General features: G+C 33.3%; 1 protein-coding gene across 1 annotated transcript in view; it reads left to right on the forward strand.

The window, feature by feature from the left end:
• Nrk (Nik related kinase) overlaps positions 1–17327 on the forward strand; it is a 125385-nt gene that overhangs the window by 54459 nt on the left and 53599 nt on the right. Inside the window, 6 exon segments of the mRNA XM_010619717.1 lie at positions 1169–1225; positions 2516–2587; positions 8636–8761; positions 11866–11976; positions 13962–14052; positions 16101–16231. Of these exon segments, the coding sequence (XP_010618019.1) occupies positions 1169–1225; positions 2516–2587; positions 8636–8761; positions 11866–11976; positions 13962–14052; positions 16101–16231 (588 nt within the window).

The following is a 17327-nucleotide window of genomic DNA, read 5'->3' on the forward strand; positions in this document are numbered from 1 at the left end:
TAATGTTTCCAACATATTTAGTAGTTTATATAAATGCAGCTGAAGTTCAAGTGTTGTCATAATCCTACAAAATAATATCATTCTGTCCTTACAAGTTGATCAAATTAAGACAAGTGACACCAGTTACTGACTATCCTATTGCACTATGACCTCAGCTTAATTTGATTACATCTGCAAAGAATATATTCCTAAATAAGGTCACAATCTTGGCTGCCAGATGAACTTAAATTTGGGGAGAATGCTGATCATTCCAATACAATCCTCTTGCTAGAAAACTATCAAATAAGACATTCTGGGAGTTGGGCACTTAGCTCAGTGGTTCCATGCCTGTCTTGCAAGTGCAAGGTCCTGAGTTCAATCCCTGGTACCAAAAAAAGACATTCTGTTTATGTGAAATTTTCTTATACTAATGCTGGGCTGATTTTTTGATATTACCCTAGCTTGAAATATGTTTTAAAAGCAGATGTGAAATAACAGCTATAATTTTATTCTTACATGTTCAACTTTTAAAATTGTAAACTGTAACTAGCACTTACATTTAGGATAAGACTATATTCTTAGAACTCATCATGTTTCCAACAAGAAAGAATCTTCCAGAGTGTTTTCCTTTCATAAAACATTTGGTTCATATAAGTCAGGACATATCAAGCAGTTTAGAAGCTATTGAAGAAGTGTGAACCACCTTTATGAGTAGTGATAATTATAGAGAAATGTATGTGCTTGAGAAAAGGTCGAGTGGAAAGATGTGGCTGCATAGTACCATGATCAGTTGAAAAGGTATATATGGTAGATCATCTGCTTTTGAGTCATCCTCAATTGAAAGTCCACTTTGTATTTGGATGCTAAACAAATCTAGCCCAAAGGCATTAAGTAAGCAGTAACTTTAAGTGGTCAATAATGTCCAATACTTAACACAAACATAGAAAGCAAAACTACTCCATAAACTTGCTTGATTTTTTTGAATGAAATATTTGGAGTTTCTTTAAAATGTTGATAACTTAGTGTTTCTAATTTCTATATATGCCTTATATATCATCTGTATATACTGTTTTATATTTCATAATACGTTATGTACTGAGCTTTATGTAATTTTATTTTCTTAACTTTACTTCTTGATAGCTGGATTAAGTAGGTAGTATTTCATGTTTATCACCGTCTGGTGTTTCAGGGACTTCATGAAAAGACTGGTGCACTTACGGCTGTTAAAGTGATGAATGCTCGTAAGGTAATACTACATCTTGTCTATGTTCTATTTCTTTAAGGACTGTGTTCTTAGAATAAGCACCTCAATAAGTATTGTGTTTGTTGATAAATTATTATTTTACATAATTATTCTTATGTTATCTGGATTTATTATAGTTTTCTAATATTATTAATAAACATTGGTGTATTGTACTTATTGTTTTATTATACTTCCACATTAAAATACTTTATTCACACCCAAAATTCCACATATTTTCATATCTACAATAAGGAAAATGTCTATTTCTTTCTATTTCCAGTTGATTACCTGTTGCCTGGAGGAACAGAGAAGATATTTCTTCTATTCCTCTATATTGTGTTAATCTGTCTGTGTTCTATCATATTCCCTTCCCTCTCCAACGATTCCTTCTGAGGATGGTGGCTATTAGACTCTCAATGACAGGCAGAAGTAAAGAACCTGTCAGAGGTGCACATTTTTTTCATGTATTTTCTGGCAGATGAGCAAGAGAGACAGTTTAATTGGGATTGTTGCTGCTAATATTCATAAAGTTGTTAACAGTTTGCAATGTATTATCATAGAGTTTGCTAAGTATTGATTTCTTTCTTTAGGATGAGTATCTCACTTTCTGAAAAATAATGTTAACATGAACATAACAAAAATCAAAAGATGTTCAAGTCATATCTTAAAATATTGTATTTAAAACTGCAAATTTATGAACTGTTGTCAATGCTGTAAATGGTTCTTTTTGAATTTGTGCAGGAAGTGAATTGCTGAAACTGTTTAAAGAGTTGTGTACTTTTTGTTTTGCCAGTTAGTGTCAAATGTTGCAAACCAGTGTGAATTTCAAGGAATTTTGAGGTTTTGTGGATTCATTTTTCTCTATAAACCATGCCATCCAAATAATCAAACTTGTACTTTTCTGAGTGAAATTATAGAAAATACTTATTTCTTTGTTTCAGCTTCAGACACCTATACTCATATTTAATCCACATTTCAGATTTTCTAAATTTTGAAATATTTGAAAATCATGATCAGCCAGTCAGTGTTTAGTACTCAAAACCTGATTTTGTGGGGGAAGATAGTACTTTACTGTCATGTAGAAATTATGTCATTACATCTATTACAATAAATTGTGTGCCTTATATAATAAGAAAATGATATTTGCATTACAATTATTTGTGAAAAATTAAGAGAAGTATAATATTATCTTACTCCTCCATTTGATGCAAACGGAGCAAAGAAAATTTAAGCACAAGTCATTTCCAAAGTATACAAAGTGGATCTAATAATGTTCTGTTGTTGGTTTTGCAGACTCCTTTACCTGAAATAGGAAGACGGGTGAGAGTGAATAAATATCAAAAGTCCGTTGGCTGGAGATACAGTGTGAGTGCTAGAAGTCCTCATTAGCAACCACATAGTCTTTGCTTTATTTTTCCACTTTAAACTCATCCCTTTGCATTATGTTATTATCTCTGTAAGGCCACCCCTAAAATACTGTTTCATGAAATTGATGTTTATATTTTCTAATATATGTCTACAAATTCAGACATCATATTTGACCATTAACACTTGCCAAATAGCAGGGCTTAGAAGAAATGGTCATTTCAACAGGAAAAGTTTTACTACGAGGACATCTATGAAGAATAGAGGGCTTTGACTGGGTGGCAACAAAAGAGGAGATTTTGCCCAAAATTGTCCTTGGGAAGGCCTTTTTCACACCTTGTACTTGGTTGCCTGTACTGAATGGCTTTTCTTCCATTATGATTCTAACTAATATTACTATTATATATGAGTCAAATGATAGCTACTCTTTTTTTTTTCGTAAGAGCAGTGCACACAGAAATTCAATAGGCTACTCGGTTTATAGACTTGACATCTAACAATTGTACTTGACCACATAAAGGAGTGAAGATCCTTTTTACTTGTAGATTTTTTTTATTGCCTGATTTTAATGATTCACTGGCTCTAGAATAAGATTAGGCAGAGAATTCTCTTATTCCAATAAATATTGGTAATCTATCAAAGCATTATATAGACCTAAATGCAGAATTACTGTTCTTAATATATTCATTGCCATATTTCCTAATTATTTCCTTCAGCCAACTTTGTAGGATTAAAATAATTTGTATTTTAATAAGTGTACTCTCAAAGATACATTAAAATAAACTTTTCTATTAATATGGTCACATTCGAAATCTAGTTATATTGGAAGGTATTGCTAAGTAGCTTCATAATTTGTTGATTAGGTACCAGGCTCCTTTTTTGTTTCTAATGTATCTTGAGAGACAAAGTGTATCCAAAGGAAATAGCTATTACAGGATTTTGTAGATCAAGAAACCACAAAACATAAGGTATAAAAAATGGAATTATTTGATCAATTCTAATTTTATCAAACACATATGTTAAAAAAACTCTAAAACTCTTTCCCAAAACTTTTCTGGTATTCTTTCCATAATTCAAAAGATTTGATTCTAGAATTGGGAAAGTTACAAGGGAATGTTGGCATCGTTGAGCTGCCTGTTCTTGACAAAAAGCAGGGTTTTCAGGCTGAGCCTAGGATCAACTGGCCCTGAGCCAGGTAGTGTTATAGCATTGTATTACAGGGAGATGTGTGAGAGTTTTAAATTACCCACTTGGCCTGATGGATATAATGTACTTATGTGTTTTTCACAAGCTCAACTTCCTGTTAATTGAAAGTGGCATACACACATGCCTTCCAAATATATCTGATCTTCATTTATTTGTTTTGGGGGAATTTACATTTATAAGGGAAACCTACTTTGATAGGATATTTCTTGTTAGAGAGTTTGAATTTAATGGTTATGTATTCTAGTGAGAAAAATTGGTGCTAGCTAATCAGCCATTCAGCATCTCAAATCCCTTGGAATAAAAAGCCTATGATTTGCTCACCCATCTTTGATACCAGGGCTTTATGGGATTAGAAATAATGTAGAAGTTCAGAAATCTGAGTTCAAATCCCACTGAACAGTCAAAAAGCACTTGAAAGAAATGATCTATTTACCTCTATAGGACTCAGGTTTCTGATGAGCAAAGTGATACTGCAAATGCAATGCCATTGTTGCCTAGAATCCAGCCATTATTCTCCTATTCTTGGCAGTGGGAGGTTTGTAACCCTGAAAGAGTGCTGGACCAAATTTCAGCCAAATAGGTTAAGTGACTCACTTTTGCCCCTGTTTCTGTGTCACTCTTCATTCATATTCTTAGATTTACACCAACATGTCTCCCATTTATTTCACTATTATGAGTTCATATTCTTTTCAGCATATCATTAATATCTTAATAAAAACTGTGAGTACATACAAAATTGCTTGTTCCTGTGGTTTATGTCTACATAATTTCAGATATTTTTATCCTCTTAAAGAAAGCCTATACCACAGGAATAGAATGAGATTTAAATGTCTTGCAGGACAGAAATAGAAGCCACAGGATTAACTTTTCTTTTACCTAGCTAGAAAAAGGATTATAGAAATTTGGAGGGAATTTACTAACTGAGGTTCTTTGAGAGGCTGGGATGAGACTGGAGCCTGTGTTGTCATACAATAAATTGTCATGGCATAATTTGAATATTTTATGTATCCATGCTTTTATTACACAATAACTAGAAAGGGAGAATCTTTCATTGGGGGCTTCCAGTTGAACAAATCAGGCTATATTGCCTTCCCCCATAAGACAAATTGGCATGTAGATTTGTTTTCTACTACAGCATTTGACTGCTTATGAGTAAATCCACAGGAAAATTCCATAGAACATCCTGCAGCAAACGGATATCTGTTTGAGATTTCAAACTTTTAAAATAAGACATGATATAAATACTTGGCTTTCAGGGGGGAAAATGATACTTCACCAGCAAAAAACCAGTCAACTTGGAGATACTACAGATGCCACAGGGTTGCCTTATGTTTATATTACGAGCATTTTTTAAAGCAATACAAAATATAGTCAAATGCATAAGGCAATTGTCCACTTTTTCCTGCTGAGTCTTAGAGGATAAGCTAAGAAAGGTGATAACTGCATAGATATTTTTAGTTACTGAGTACTTATATTCAGCTTAGAGACTTATTTCCTCAGGTTAAGTCAGTGTAGTTGGTGAAAATGCTACAGAGGGCTAAAGATAATTGTCAGTTAACTCTGTAACAGCTTTTCTTGTCAATTGATCTTTTCTCAGTTCTTTGAGCAGAAAGTATCCTTTGTCTTACTGGATTGTTTTTCAAGTCCTCTTCTATTTATACTCTATAAATATATTAAACTCTACACTTTATTATTATTGTTATTATTATTATTTTAGTACCAGGAATCAAACTCGGGACCTTGAACTTGCGAGGCCGGCAAAGGAACCACTGAGCTAAATCCCCTGCCCAAACTCTAGACTTTAGACAATAGCACTATTCCTAAAAACTTGATATGAATCGAACTTTTGTAAATACACTGAAAGAGCTGGTTTACTTACAATCAAATATAATTTAAAACTAGTAGGCATTCAAAAGAACCTGCTGGTGAATCCATTTTTAAGTGTAGAATCCTTTCTTGAGTCATCACTTATCACCTTCTACTTTATTATGCACTATTTTGCATTCATCATAGGTTATGCCAGTGATGCCTGTGAATCTTATTTCCCTGTATGGTAGTGTCTTAAGTTAGAAAAATAACATCTAAATGCACAAACTACTAATATATGCATTGTACATTCCAGGCAATTTAAATACCTTTTTGTAAGTTAATAATGAAGGTATGTTTCTTTAGTATATGGTAACTAAGGAGATACACAAAAGTGTGGCTATTTTCAAATTATCAAGAAACAAAGATTCTTTTTTCAGATTCCCTAAGAAATAAGAATTATAAAAGGATTAGCAAAACCATTTGGTTTTCATCTTACAGCAGACATAACTGAAGCTTAAGGAGAAAGATTCACTTCACATTTCACTCCCCAGTAGCAAATATACTGGGAATGAAAGGGGCTGACATTTTTAGATTAAGGTAAAAAGTAAGGACAGGACTACAATTCTGATAACACTCTTATCCAACAGAAGGAGAAGGAACAGATATTTTTGATAATAGCTTACATTTATAGGATCTGTCTTTCAAGGATTTCAGAGACATTATACATATAATTCAATTTGGTCCTAGTAACAATTCATGGAGACAAGTAATATTGTAGATCTTTCAGTATTTTTAAATTGGAGCATTGGAAAATTAGGAGAACTTTCTATTCTGGGGAATCAGTACTCAAACTCAGTTATCCTGCTGTCCAGGATGGGTGCTCTTTTCTGATTTATGTTGAACTGTCTTCCACTACTGCTACCTCTTCAAACTACGTGCTCTATTTTAGTTATCTTATCCAAATCATATGGCTTTAATTTTCACTATTTAGATAATTCCCCAAAATAGGAAGGCCTGTAGACCTGATCTGAGCATCAAACCCATACTTTCATTTTATGCAATCTTATAAGGCCAAGGAAGATTGCATTTATTTATTAATATATTAAGATGTACTTTGCAAAAGAAAAGAGGACCAAGAGAAGGAAGGAGGGGTGGAAGGGGAGGAAAGGAGGATGAAGAAAGAATTAAGATGCATTAGGTACATGTACCAACTCATCACAAGGAATTGTAATAGTTATGTATGGCAAATGTGTAGTGATAAAAATAAATATTGAAAAAAGAAGGGTGTGATTTATAAATAAAAATGTGAAAGTTGCAGAATAGTGAAAATGTATGAGCTTGTTTATATTAAACATAAATTGCCATACTTTATATATGTATATATACATATATATTTATTTCTATCATTGTTCTAGCTACTACATTAACATATACGAATATCTGAAAGAATACACTATAAACTGTTAGCAATGCTTGGAGTAAGTTTTCCATGAGAATACAGTTTGCATATCTTCATATACATGTAAAACTGTTTCAATTAGGAAAATAGATTATTTTAAACATATTTTTAAAAAGATTAGCACAGAACAAAACAATGCCTTTAAAAGATAAGAAATTACATATTGACAGTGTGATATTGACTATACATAAACAAAAGAATGAAGTTAGACCTCTACTGGCTACAAAAAAAAAACTCAAAGTGGATCAGAAACCTAAATATAAGAGCTGACATTACAAAATTAATAAAAGAAAACAAAAGATTAAATCCTTGTGACCTTTAATTTGGCAATATATCCTTAAATATGACACCAAAAGTATAAGCAACAAAGTAAGAAATCTATAAACTTGAATTCATCAAAATTTTTAACTTCTGTGTCCCAAAGAATATTTATGAAGTACAAGCAAGCCTCTCAAATAGAAGAAATATTTACAAATTCTACATCTAACAAGGCATTTTTATGTACGACATATAAAGAACTCTTGCAGTTTAATAATGAAGACAGCTCAACTTTTAAAAAGCACAAATAATTTTTGATTAGACATTTGTCAAAGAACTTATACAATAGCCAAGGAACACATGAAAAGATGTCCAACATCATTAGTCATCATGAATTTTAAGTCAAAACCACAACTGTATATTACATCATCACTTACTGCATAGTGGTTATAATAATAAAAACAGACAATAAAGAATTGGTGAAGGAGTGGAGAAAATGGAGCTCCTTTCACACATTGTCATTGGGGATGTAAAAAGTTTGGCATTTCATCAAAACATTAAGTACATAATTACCATTTGAGCAATTTCCTTCCTTAGGTATCCTTATGAGAAATTGCAATATATGTCCATATAAAAATGGTGGGAATGCTCATAGAAGCAGGGTTCACAACATCCAAATGGTAAAAATAATCCAAATGTTCATTGGTGGATGGACTGCAATCTGAAAGTATGAAATAGATGCATGATGCAACATGAACTTTAAACATATCTAGTCACAAAAGCCCACATATTACATGCTTTTATATATTTAAAATAACCAGAATAGATAAGTTTACACAAAGAAAGTAAAGATCTCTGTGTGTGGTACAGTTGTCACGATGAATGTATAATTCTGTGTATATGCTAAAAAGTAGTTGATTGCACAGTTTAAATGAGTGAATTATAGTGTGCATGTATAATATCTGAGTAAAACCAAAAAACCAAACAAACAAGTTATTTTTGCCTTGTAAAGCAAACAAAAATTCTGTGACTCTATTCAATCAAAATGCTATACAATGGTCCGTTGTGGTGATCCAAGAACCACATTATAAGAACTACTGAATTTAAGAGAACTTCAGTCTACCATCTCCCTCCCAAATAACAAGTTAACCAGAGATTTCCATTTGCTGAAAATTCAAGTTGATATTTTATTATGAATTATTGTAGGGTATAAGAGCTTGCAATACCATTTTACTTTAGGAGTTTGCTATAGTTTATAGATCAATAGTCATTGAATTGCGTGGTTTAGCAGTTTATTGTCTGTTCCTGTTCCATAGGATGAGGAAGAAGATCTCAGGACTGAACTCAACCTTCTGAGGAAATACTCTTTCCACAAAAACATTGTGTCTTTCTATGGTGCATTTTTCAAGTTGAGTCCCCCTGGCCACAGACACCAACTTTGGGTATGTTTTTAATTATCTTGATATTATTCAATAAAAGGAAGTCTTATCCAAAGATGTACTTCTTTTCTATGAGTTGATATGCTAATTTTGTGCATCTACAGGAAAATTTATGCACTCAATTGCTCAAGGTAGTAATGAAAGTAAGTGCTCCAATTCCTGGAGATTAAAGTGAAGAAATAAAGAAAAATAAAGTATATGTCTAGTGAGTAGTTTCTTGATGGAAAGAGGGAGGACTCAAATGAATGTTGGCAATATGTAACATACATATTTTGAAATATAGGTTGGCTACTTTTAACTTAAACTAATCACCGTTTTACTGGTACAGAGGCTGCCTGATGGATTAGCAAATGAAGACTACATGAGGATCAATTCTAATTAGTACATGAGTATACTGGGTACTTTTTAAGCATTTTCAAATTTATGCACTTATGTAAAAACATAACTCCTAGAAACTCTATTCTAAATAGTTAATTGACTTATCCTTTTCTTAGTCATCATGGCTGGAGTATCACAAATCCAAATCAATGAAATGTAAATTTTAGAAGCTAATAAGACATTAGACTAATTAATCCACAGTTACCAGAAATTTTGTTGCCTTCCATAAGTACATTAGCAAGAAAATGAGCTTTGGTTAAGGATGTTCTTCTTAAAAGCATAATATTTAGAATATAAACTGGAGTCATTGTATGTATAATATCTATACTTGGTATATTTTCTGTTCCAGTCCAAATCAGTAGTAATATTTTTTCAAAATAACAAATGAAACTTTTCAGGATCTTCAAGTGAGGACAAAAGACCCTGTTATATTCTGTACATGGTGTGAGGAAGTAGGGCAATGACAGTACAGAAAGCTTTTCAACAAAAGGTTAAATTGAAAAGTGGTTTTCAGCTCTCTTGGCATCCATCAGCATCTTCTGGGGAGCTTTATAAAACACAGACTGCTGGATCTCACTCACAGAACTTTTGATTCAGCAGCTCAGGGATGTGTGTGAAATGTACACTTTTTCATAAGTTCACAGTTGATGCTGATGCTGCTGGTCGGAGCACAATAATCTGAGAATCACCAAATTTAGAGATCTTCAACTAAATCCCATTTTCTCTCAAACTTCCAGCTGTTTTGACTCCTCTATTCTCTGGCAATTTCAACTGAAATTTTATTAAATATTGCTGCACAGCTGTAATGGTTACTAGCTTTTAGTTTATTTTTTACATACACCATTTGTCTTTTCATATATCTTTACTTACAAGTTTTTTCCTCTTGACAGTATGGCAAACTATGAAAAATGTTGCAGTCTTCTTATTGGATATATATTATTAGTACTCAATTCATTCAGTCATTCAACATACATTCATTGAAAACCATCTATTTGCCAGGCATTCTACTAGATTCTGGGGATACGCAACGGTAAGCTGAATAGATATGCCCCTGGCTCATTGGAGTTTACAGTCTACTTGCAAAGACCAATATTACTCAGATACACAAATGAATGTCAGAAGTAAAATAAAATGGTTTTATGTGAGTGGATAACAAAAGAAACAATTTAAGCGGGTGGATGAGAAACTCTTCCTTAAGGAAATAAAAGTTTAAACAGATCTGAAGGATAAGTAGAAACTTAATGCATAATTTACTTAGGGAGCTAAGAGTTTCTGTTGGTCCATTAACACTTTATTGCCCATGTAAATCAGACAAAAAGCACACAGGAAGAATGTAAATAGCCAGATATTTACCATTTATATACACCAGATGCTATGCATACAAAGGTAAAAAAAATTAAAAAAAAACAAAACTAAGAAAATCATTGTGAATGCCTCCTGTTCCTTTTATAATTGAACACTTATGATTTAGATGTTAGCAAGACCTTTCAGGGTTAATCTTTGGCAAATGGCATTAATTCAGGTTAATCATAGTTCAAAATGAGGCCCTTTGCTTCCATAACCACAATGTACATGTTGTGCCATCTAATAGTCTGCACTTAATCCCCCACACAAAACCTTTCGTGGTTAATCTATACAGTTGATTTCATTTGGCTGAGTTCTTTCTTCTTTTGCTGACAGTGTATACAGGTCAATGACATTCAGTATCATCAGTGGTGAACAACTCCAAACAAGGGAAGTAACTTTTTGAAAAAAAACGTATTAATATTCCAAAAGGAAATAATATTTTTTAACATTCAAGATTTTGAGTTTATCTTTTTGCTTTCATTCACCTATAGTGACAGTTAAGTTGCTTATAGATAAAAAGATGTATTTGTCCTTTTGATAAACTGGTTTCAACATGAGTAGTGATGCATAAACCTCCACTTGAAGAAAAGTTTGGTAGATTGATTATAATAGTTATATGCTCCTTCTTATTGCTCTGTCTTCCTTATTTAGCTAACATTATTTTGAAGGGAATTTACAACTTGGGCACTTGATTCACTGATGGCAAAAGTAATTTTTCTAGATGTGGAGCTTATTAACTGTAAAATCAGAATGCAATGATGTCAGAAGTAAGCTTTAAAATAAAGTTACTTAACATTAATTCCCTTTTAAATAAATTATCCTAAAGGAATTCAATTGATGATTTCCTCCTGGAGCTGTAGTTCATTGGCATTTTGTAGAAAATAATGTAGAGTTGGAAAATAAACAAAACAAGGAAAATCCTACCCACTGTTGACATTCATGTGTACTCTTTTTAGGCCCTCCATTTGCTGCTTCTTCACTTCAGATCAAACTGTCCCCTGAGCTATTCCTTTCTTTCCGCTCTAGTCATTACTCAGGCTTGTCCCCTGCACCCGTTTCTTTCTGAGGGCATTTGCGCGTTCTGTTTTCCATAAACAAAATGTTCTTCCTTTTAAGCATATCCAAACACTACCTATAATTCAAGGCTTAGTTCAAAACCTTCCTCCTCGTTAAATATCTTCGGTGTGGTACCTGGGTTCCCTGCCTTCACAATTTCTAATTGCACTAGTCTTTGAAGTTCTGGAAGACAACAGTCAGTCATTTTTTTCAGTGCTTTGATTTCTAAACTTTACATACAAATACAAGCTATATGGACTAAAATTCTCTAGATATTTTCAGAATATCACTTTCTATTTCTTTATATTTGAATGGCTTCCCTGTAGATGGTGATGGAGTTATGTGCAGCAGGCTCAGTCACTGATGTTGTGAGAATGACTAGAAATCAGAGTTTAAAAGAAGATTGGATTGCTTATATCTGCCGAGAAATCCTTCAGGTGAGTTTTCATCTAATCATTCTTTGCTGGTCTTGAAAGAACCTAGGAAGAATGTAGAGGATGTAGTCTATAGCTCATATGTGATTGCTTAAGAATTCTAAAGCCAGTGCACACCTGCAATCTCAGTTAATTAGGAGGCTGCGGCTGAGGAGGATTGTAAATTGAAATTGCATCTGAGTGACTTAACAAGACTCATGTCTCAAGATAAAAAAAAATGGACTGGGGAAGTAACTCAGTATGAATGTCCTGGGTTTTACCCCCAGTAACAAATAAAAGAAATACAGGGTAGGGGGAGGAAAAATAATTCTAAACATAACCTCTGGATCAGAGAAAATAATAAAGGTCCAAAAGCTTGGAAAAAAATCAAACAATCAGTTAATATTCTTCAATTTTACATTGGACTGCAAGAGGTGTAACCAAGTCCTTGCAAATCATAGCTTTTAATGGCTGTCATTGTGTTCAGTAGATTGTGGAAATGACGCTGTGGATTATTATGCAAAATTCATAGATTTTTCTTTTCTAGTTTTTTTTTTTTTTTTTTTTTTTTTTTTTTTTTTGGTACTAGGGATTGAACTCAGGTCCTTGCGCTTGCAAGGCAGTCGCCAGAACCACTGAGCTAAATCCCCAGCCCAACTTTTCTAGGTTTTCTTTGCCTCTTTTATGGTGTTGAGAATTGAGCACCAGGCCTTGCACATGCTAGGCAAGTCCTCTACTATTGGGGGTGTATCCCCACACCAGAGTTCACTTTTTAAAAAGCTTAGCACTGTCATCGTAGATTAAGATGAAGACTTGTCAGGAGAAGTCAGTGTTCTACAGAAGAGCCCAAACTATCTGCAGCCTTTTTTAGATAGATATCCTCTTTGAATGCTGCGATATATTTCATTCATATATATATAATTTCTATCACCCAATTGCATGCGAACAACAATCTTCTTTGTCTATCAGACTCAGTTTTTTCTTTGTGGCTCAGAATGCTTAAAATCACCCAAGGAGAGTATTAACAGAAATGAATAGCACTGTTCAACATTTTTAGCATATTCTTCTTCCCATTTGATTAGACTCATTTGTGATAATAATGTAAATGACCAAGAATGCGTGCTCTATACTGAGTTTAAATTCTATTTCACCATGTATTAGCCATGTGGCCTTAGTTAGCTGCTTAATTTCTCCATTCTCACTTTTCTCATGTGTAATATGGGATAATACTAACATCTTCCTCAAAGCATTACTGTGAAGATTTAATAATTTATTCCATGTAAAGAATTTAGCACAATATCTAGCAAAGTATAAAGCCTCATCCAATTTTAGTTGCTTTCATTGTTGCTTCTATTATCCATCTCCAGTTAGTGTCTAGAGCAAATTCACAGCAGCCTAATACTGCATACTGTGTCATAGTTTAGCCAGGTCATGGGTTATTTTAGTGGTGAACAGACTGGGGCCAGAAGGGGAAGCCAAAACAAATTACAAGTGTTTTAAAATGAATTTCCATATTCTCTCAAATACTCAGCCTACAAGGCTGACAGAAAATATTTTGGACCAGACAAACAGTTGGAAGAGGAATAGAGAAAAACTATGTCTGAGCTATGATATGGTCAAGATGTTCAGTTCTTTACTCTTATGGTGTGTTGGCAATATGGAGGTTAAAAAGGAAGGTAAAGTGGCCCAACATATACACACATTGCTTTCTGGTGTTCTGTTCTTTCATGGGTGTCTTGGTTTATTTTCCTTTCCCTATGGCCAAAAGTAGAATTTCTGGAAAATTGTTGTAGTAATTCCAGCCTAAAGAAAGAATTTTGTATTAAAAATCAAATCTGAGTTATTTCTTAACAAATTTTTTTCCAAAAATACTGATGTGGTTTTTTTAACACATATTTTTTTTTTATATATATATATACACACACACACACACTGATGTGGCTTTTTTAACGTATATCTATATCTATCTATCTATCTATCTATCTATCTATCTATCTATCTATCTACAGGGTTTAGCTCACCTTCATGAACACCGAGTAATTCACCGGGACATCAAAGGTCAGAATGTGCTTCTGACTCATAATGCTGAAGTAAAACTGGGTAAGTTTATTTTTGCAGTATGTTAGGTTAGGACCAAAACATATTAATCAAGAAAACTCCTTTAATGTAACTGTGTTTTCTTTCATGTCCCTGTAAACATCCTCTTCTTTGTTTGATCACTTACTAAGAATATTTTTTGTTGAACATTTGTGAAAGAAGTATGCAGTAGCAACTTTTCTTGAAATAAATGAGTTTCAAGAAAATATACTATTTCTTTTGTAACTAAGAGCTATACATCTAGAAACACAGTTTTATAAAACTGATATGCATAATGTTCAACACTCTGCTTGGATCAATTTGTTGCCACTCAATCATTTGAAACACAGAATAGAAATTATATATAAGTGAAAGCCCCTAAAATGTCTGTCATAAAAGTCTTTGTATCGAAGTTCATGTATTTACACTGATGGAGACATTTTATGGATGGATTCGAATTTAGCCTTACTTATTTTACATATAATCTTTATACAATGTGTTTAGATTTCTCAGATCCTAGCCTTTTTCTTCCTTACAGTGCTAGAGATTGAACCCAGGGCCTTGTACATGCTAGGCAAGTACTGTACCACTGAGCCATACTCCACTTCTCATCATAGGATATTTTTAAGCAACACATAATGAGAAGGTTGCAGAAGGCAAAGCTAGAGCTAGCCAAAGGAAATGACAGCAGGAAAAAAAGACAGGAAAACATTTTATATGGCAGTTATAATTGATCAAATATTCATATTCCACTCCCACAGGTTATTAAAGATTAAATTGAGCCATTATTGAAGTTTCAAGTCCACTTTTTTTTGGTACCAGGGTTCAAACTTGGGTCCTTGCACTTGTGAGGTCAGGCGTCGGAGCCACTGAGCGAAATCCCCAGCTCAACTCCATTTTTATTTTAATTTCAGATTTTAGTTTTCTTTCTTTTCTCTCTTTTCTTCTGTTCATCACTCCTTCTAGTATTTTCTCCTTTCATTTTCTTCCCTTCTGGCCTTCATAGGTATTTTTTGCTCCTTAAAATTGAGAATTAGGGCTAGTGGGAGTGCTAATTTAACATATATGAGACACACACACACACACACACACACACACACACAGTTAGATTAGATAATTTAGATAATGAGAATGTGCAACAACAAATAAGTGATCCTCACAATACTTTTCTTTGTATATTTTTTGTTAGTATTAAAGCTTTTATTAAAGACTGCCTTAAACTGCTTTTCAGTCAATTTTGTTCACCATCCTCAGGATACTTGGAAACCGTTCTCAATTAGAAAATCTACTGTGTGTGTGCGTGTGTGTGTGTGTGTGTGTGTGTCTAGGATCAAACTCTGGTCTTTATGCTTGTGAGGCAGGCGGCGGAACCATTGAGCTAAATCCCTAGCCCTCTACTTCATTTTTTATCCCTGTCTTTTTTTTTCTCAAATATATAACTCCAGTCTATTTCAGCCTTTTTTTTGTATGTTTCTGAGGATACCATACTAAATATTTTCTTATAATGTATCACACAGATGATTAGAAGCCTGAATATTTACAGTCTAAGCTAAGATACAGAGACCATGATAAATATTTCATTTATTTCAGAAGATGAGTGTAAGAATTTAAATTAAATTTTATCAAAAAGGTCATTTTTCCTTATAAGTGTGGTGGACTTCTGATTTCAAGACTGAGGCTTCCTAGTCAAATGCTAATAGGTTTTACTTTTCTGAGATATTGCTTATAGTGCTGTTCTTTCTCCAGCTTTGTGGCAGTTATAAACACTATGTATGTTATCAGATCAGAGGTTCAGTGTATACCAATGGGACTCTAATTTTAATATTCATGGTAACTATTCAGCCAAACCTACTGTAAATAGTGGCACTGAAGAGTCTCATCCCAACATAAATATTAGCAAATACTTATTTCCCAATACTCCTGGAGTAGATTTCATGGTAAAATTGCTGTGCTGGAATTAAAATCTGTTATCTGCTGTGTTTCTTTTTTGTATCGACTTCCCAAATTAAAGCAATAACTTATTGAGCTTTTTATTCCTGGTTAATTATTTTGACATATGCTGAAATTATCAGTGGATTTTGGAGTGAGTGCCCAGGTGAGCAGAACTAATGGAAGGAGAAACAGCTTTATTGGGACACCATACTGGATGGCACCAGAGGTGATTAACTGTGATGAGGACCCAAGATGCTCCTATGATTACAGAGTGAGTGTGAAGATGCATATAGAAGGAATCAAAATTTTGAGATGATTCTTGACTAACATATCTTTTTACTGAATAAAGCAAGCAGCACTTCCTTTCATATTCACTCTTCTATTTCTTGAGTGTTTTGATAATATTTTATAAGAATGTAGACAAAGTAAACCATCAGGAATTATTGGGAGGTAGAATGTCTAGTTCATATTGCATGTAATTTCTTGGTAAAAAATACTATATTATGTGGCTTTATATGGAAAATTAACTTCCAGGGGCTGTGGGTTTTATAAATTCAAAAATGAATAAATGTAAAACCAATGATTAATCCCCATAATAACTTAGCTCAAAAAAGAAAAAAAAATTGATTATTCAGGGTAATGGAGAAAATCTTTGGTACACAGTTCACTTCTAAAACCACAGGAAAATCAGTGGAATATACAAATTAAGAAAAATCCATGCTATTTATTAAAATTTCCACTGAGGCTGCAATATGGACAATATATGTCTTTGTATGCATTTAAAAAAACTGATGTGGAAATAAAGAAAACTCTGCATTTGCTATAGACTGGAAAATCTTCATTCACTCCCCACATCATAAGTCATCTAAACAATTCATTGTGGGCTCCTGTGTGAAACCCAGGACTCACTACTTCAAGTTGATTAATTTAGATTTCATCTCTCGTCCAGTTTCTTAACTGTCCTCAGCTTGACCTGCAAAGTAATTATTTACTGAGAGCTTATTTACATGTTCACTGCTATATTAGAACCTATAGAGACTAAAAGGGCATACAGTTCTTCAAATGGCTTGCTGTAAAAAATAGTACTTTATTCCTATATGTATTTTATTCGCTTCAAAGGACTTTTTCATTGGCATTAGTTATTTATTATTATTTTTTATTCCCACATACCCAAAAGAAATCTTAAGCTAAGACTATAGCAAAAATGAAGAGATCTATAAACCAGCCTCCAGAAATTCAGTTATGATGTTTAGGAGTTATGGTTTACCTCTAGCACTATGCCCTTTCCACATGATGAAAAACAAAGTACAGTTAATAGTGGTGAGGATAATTTCTAAGATCTCTGTAATTTAGTATCCATTTACTAT

The sequence above is a fragment of the Fukomys damarensis genome, unplaced genomic scaffold (genome assembly GCF_012274545.1).
Source record: "Fukomys damarensis isolate Sample0158 unplaced genomic scaffold, DMR_v1.0_HiC HiC_scaffold_39, whole genome shotgun sequence".
Classification (NCBI taxonomy): Eukaryota; Metazoa; Chordata; class Mammalia; order Rodentia; family Bathyergidae; genus Fukomys; species Fukomys damarensis.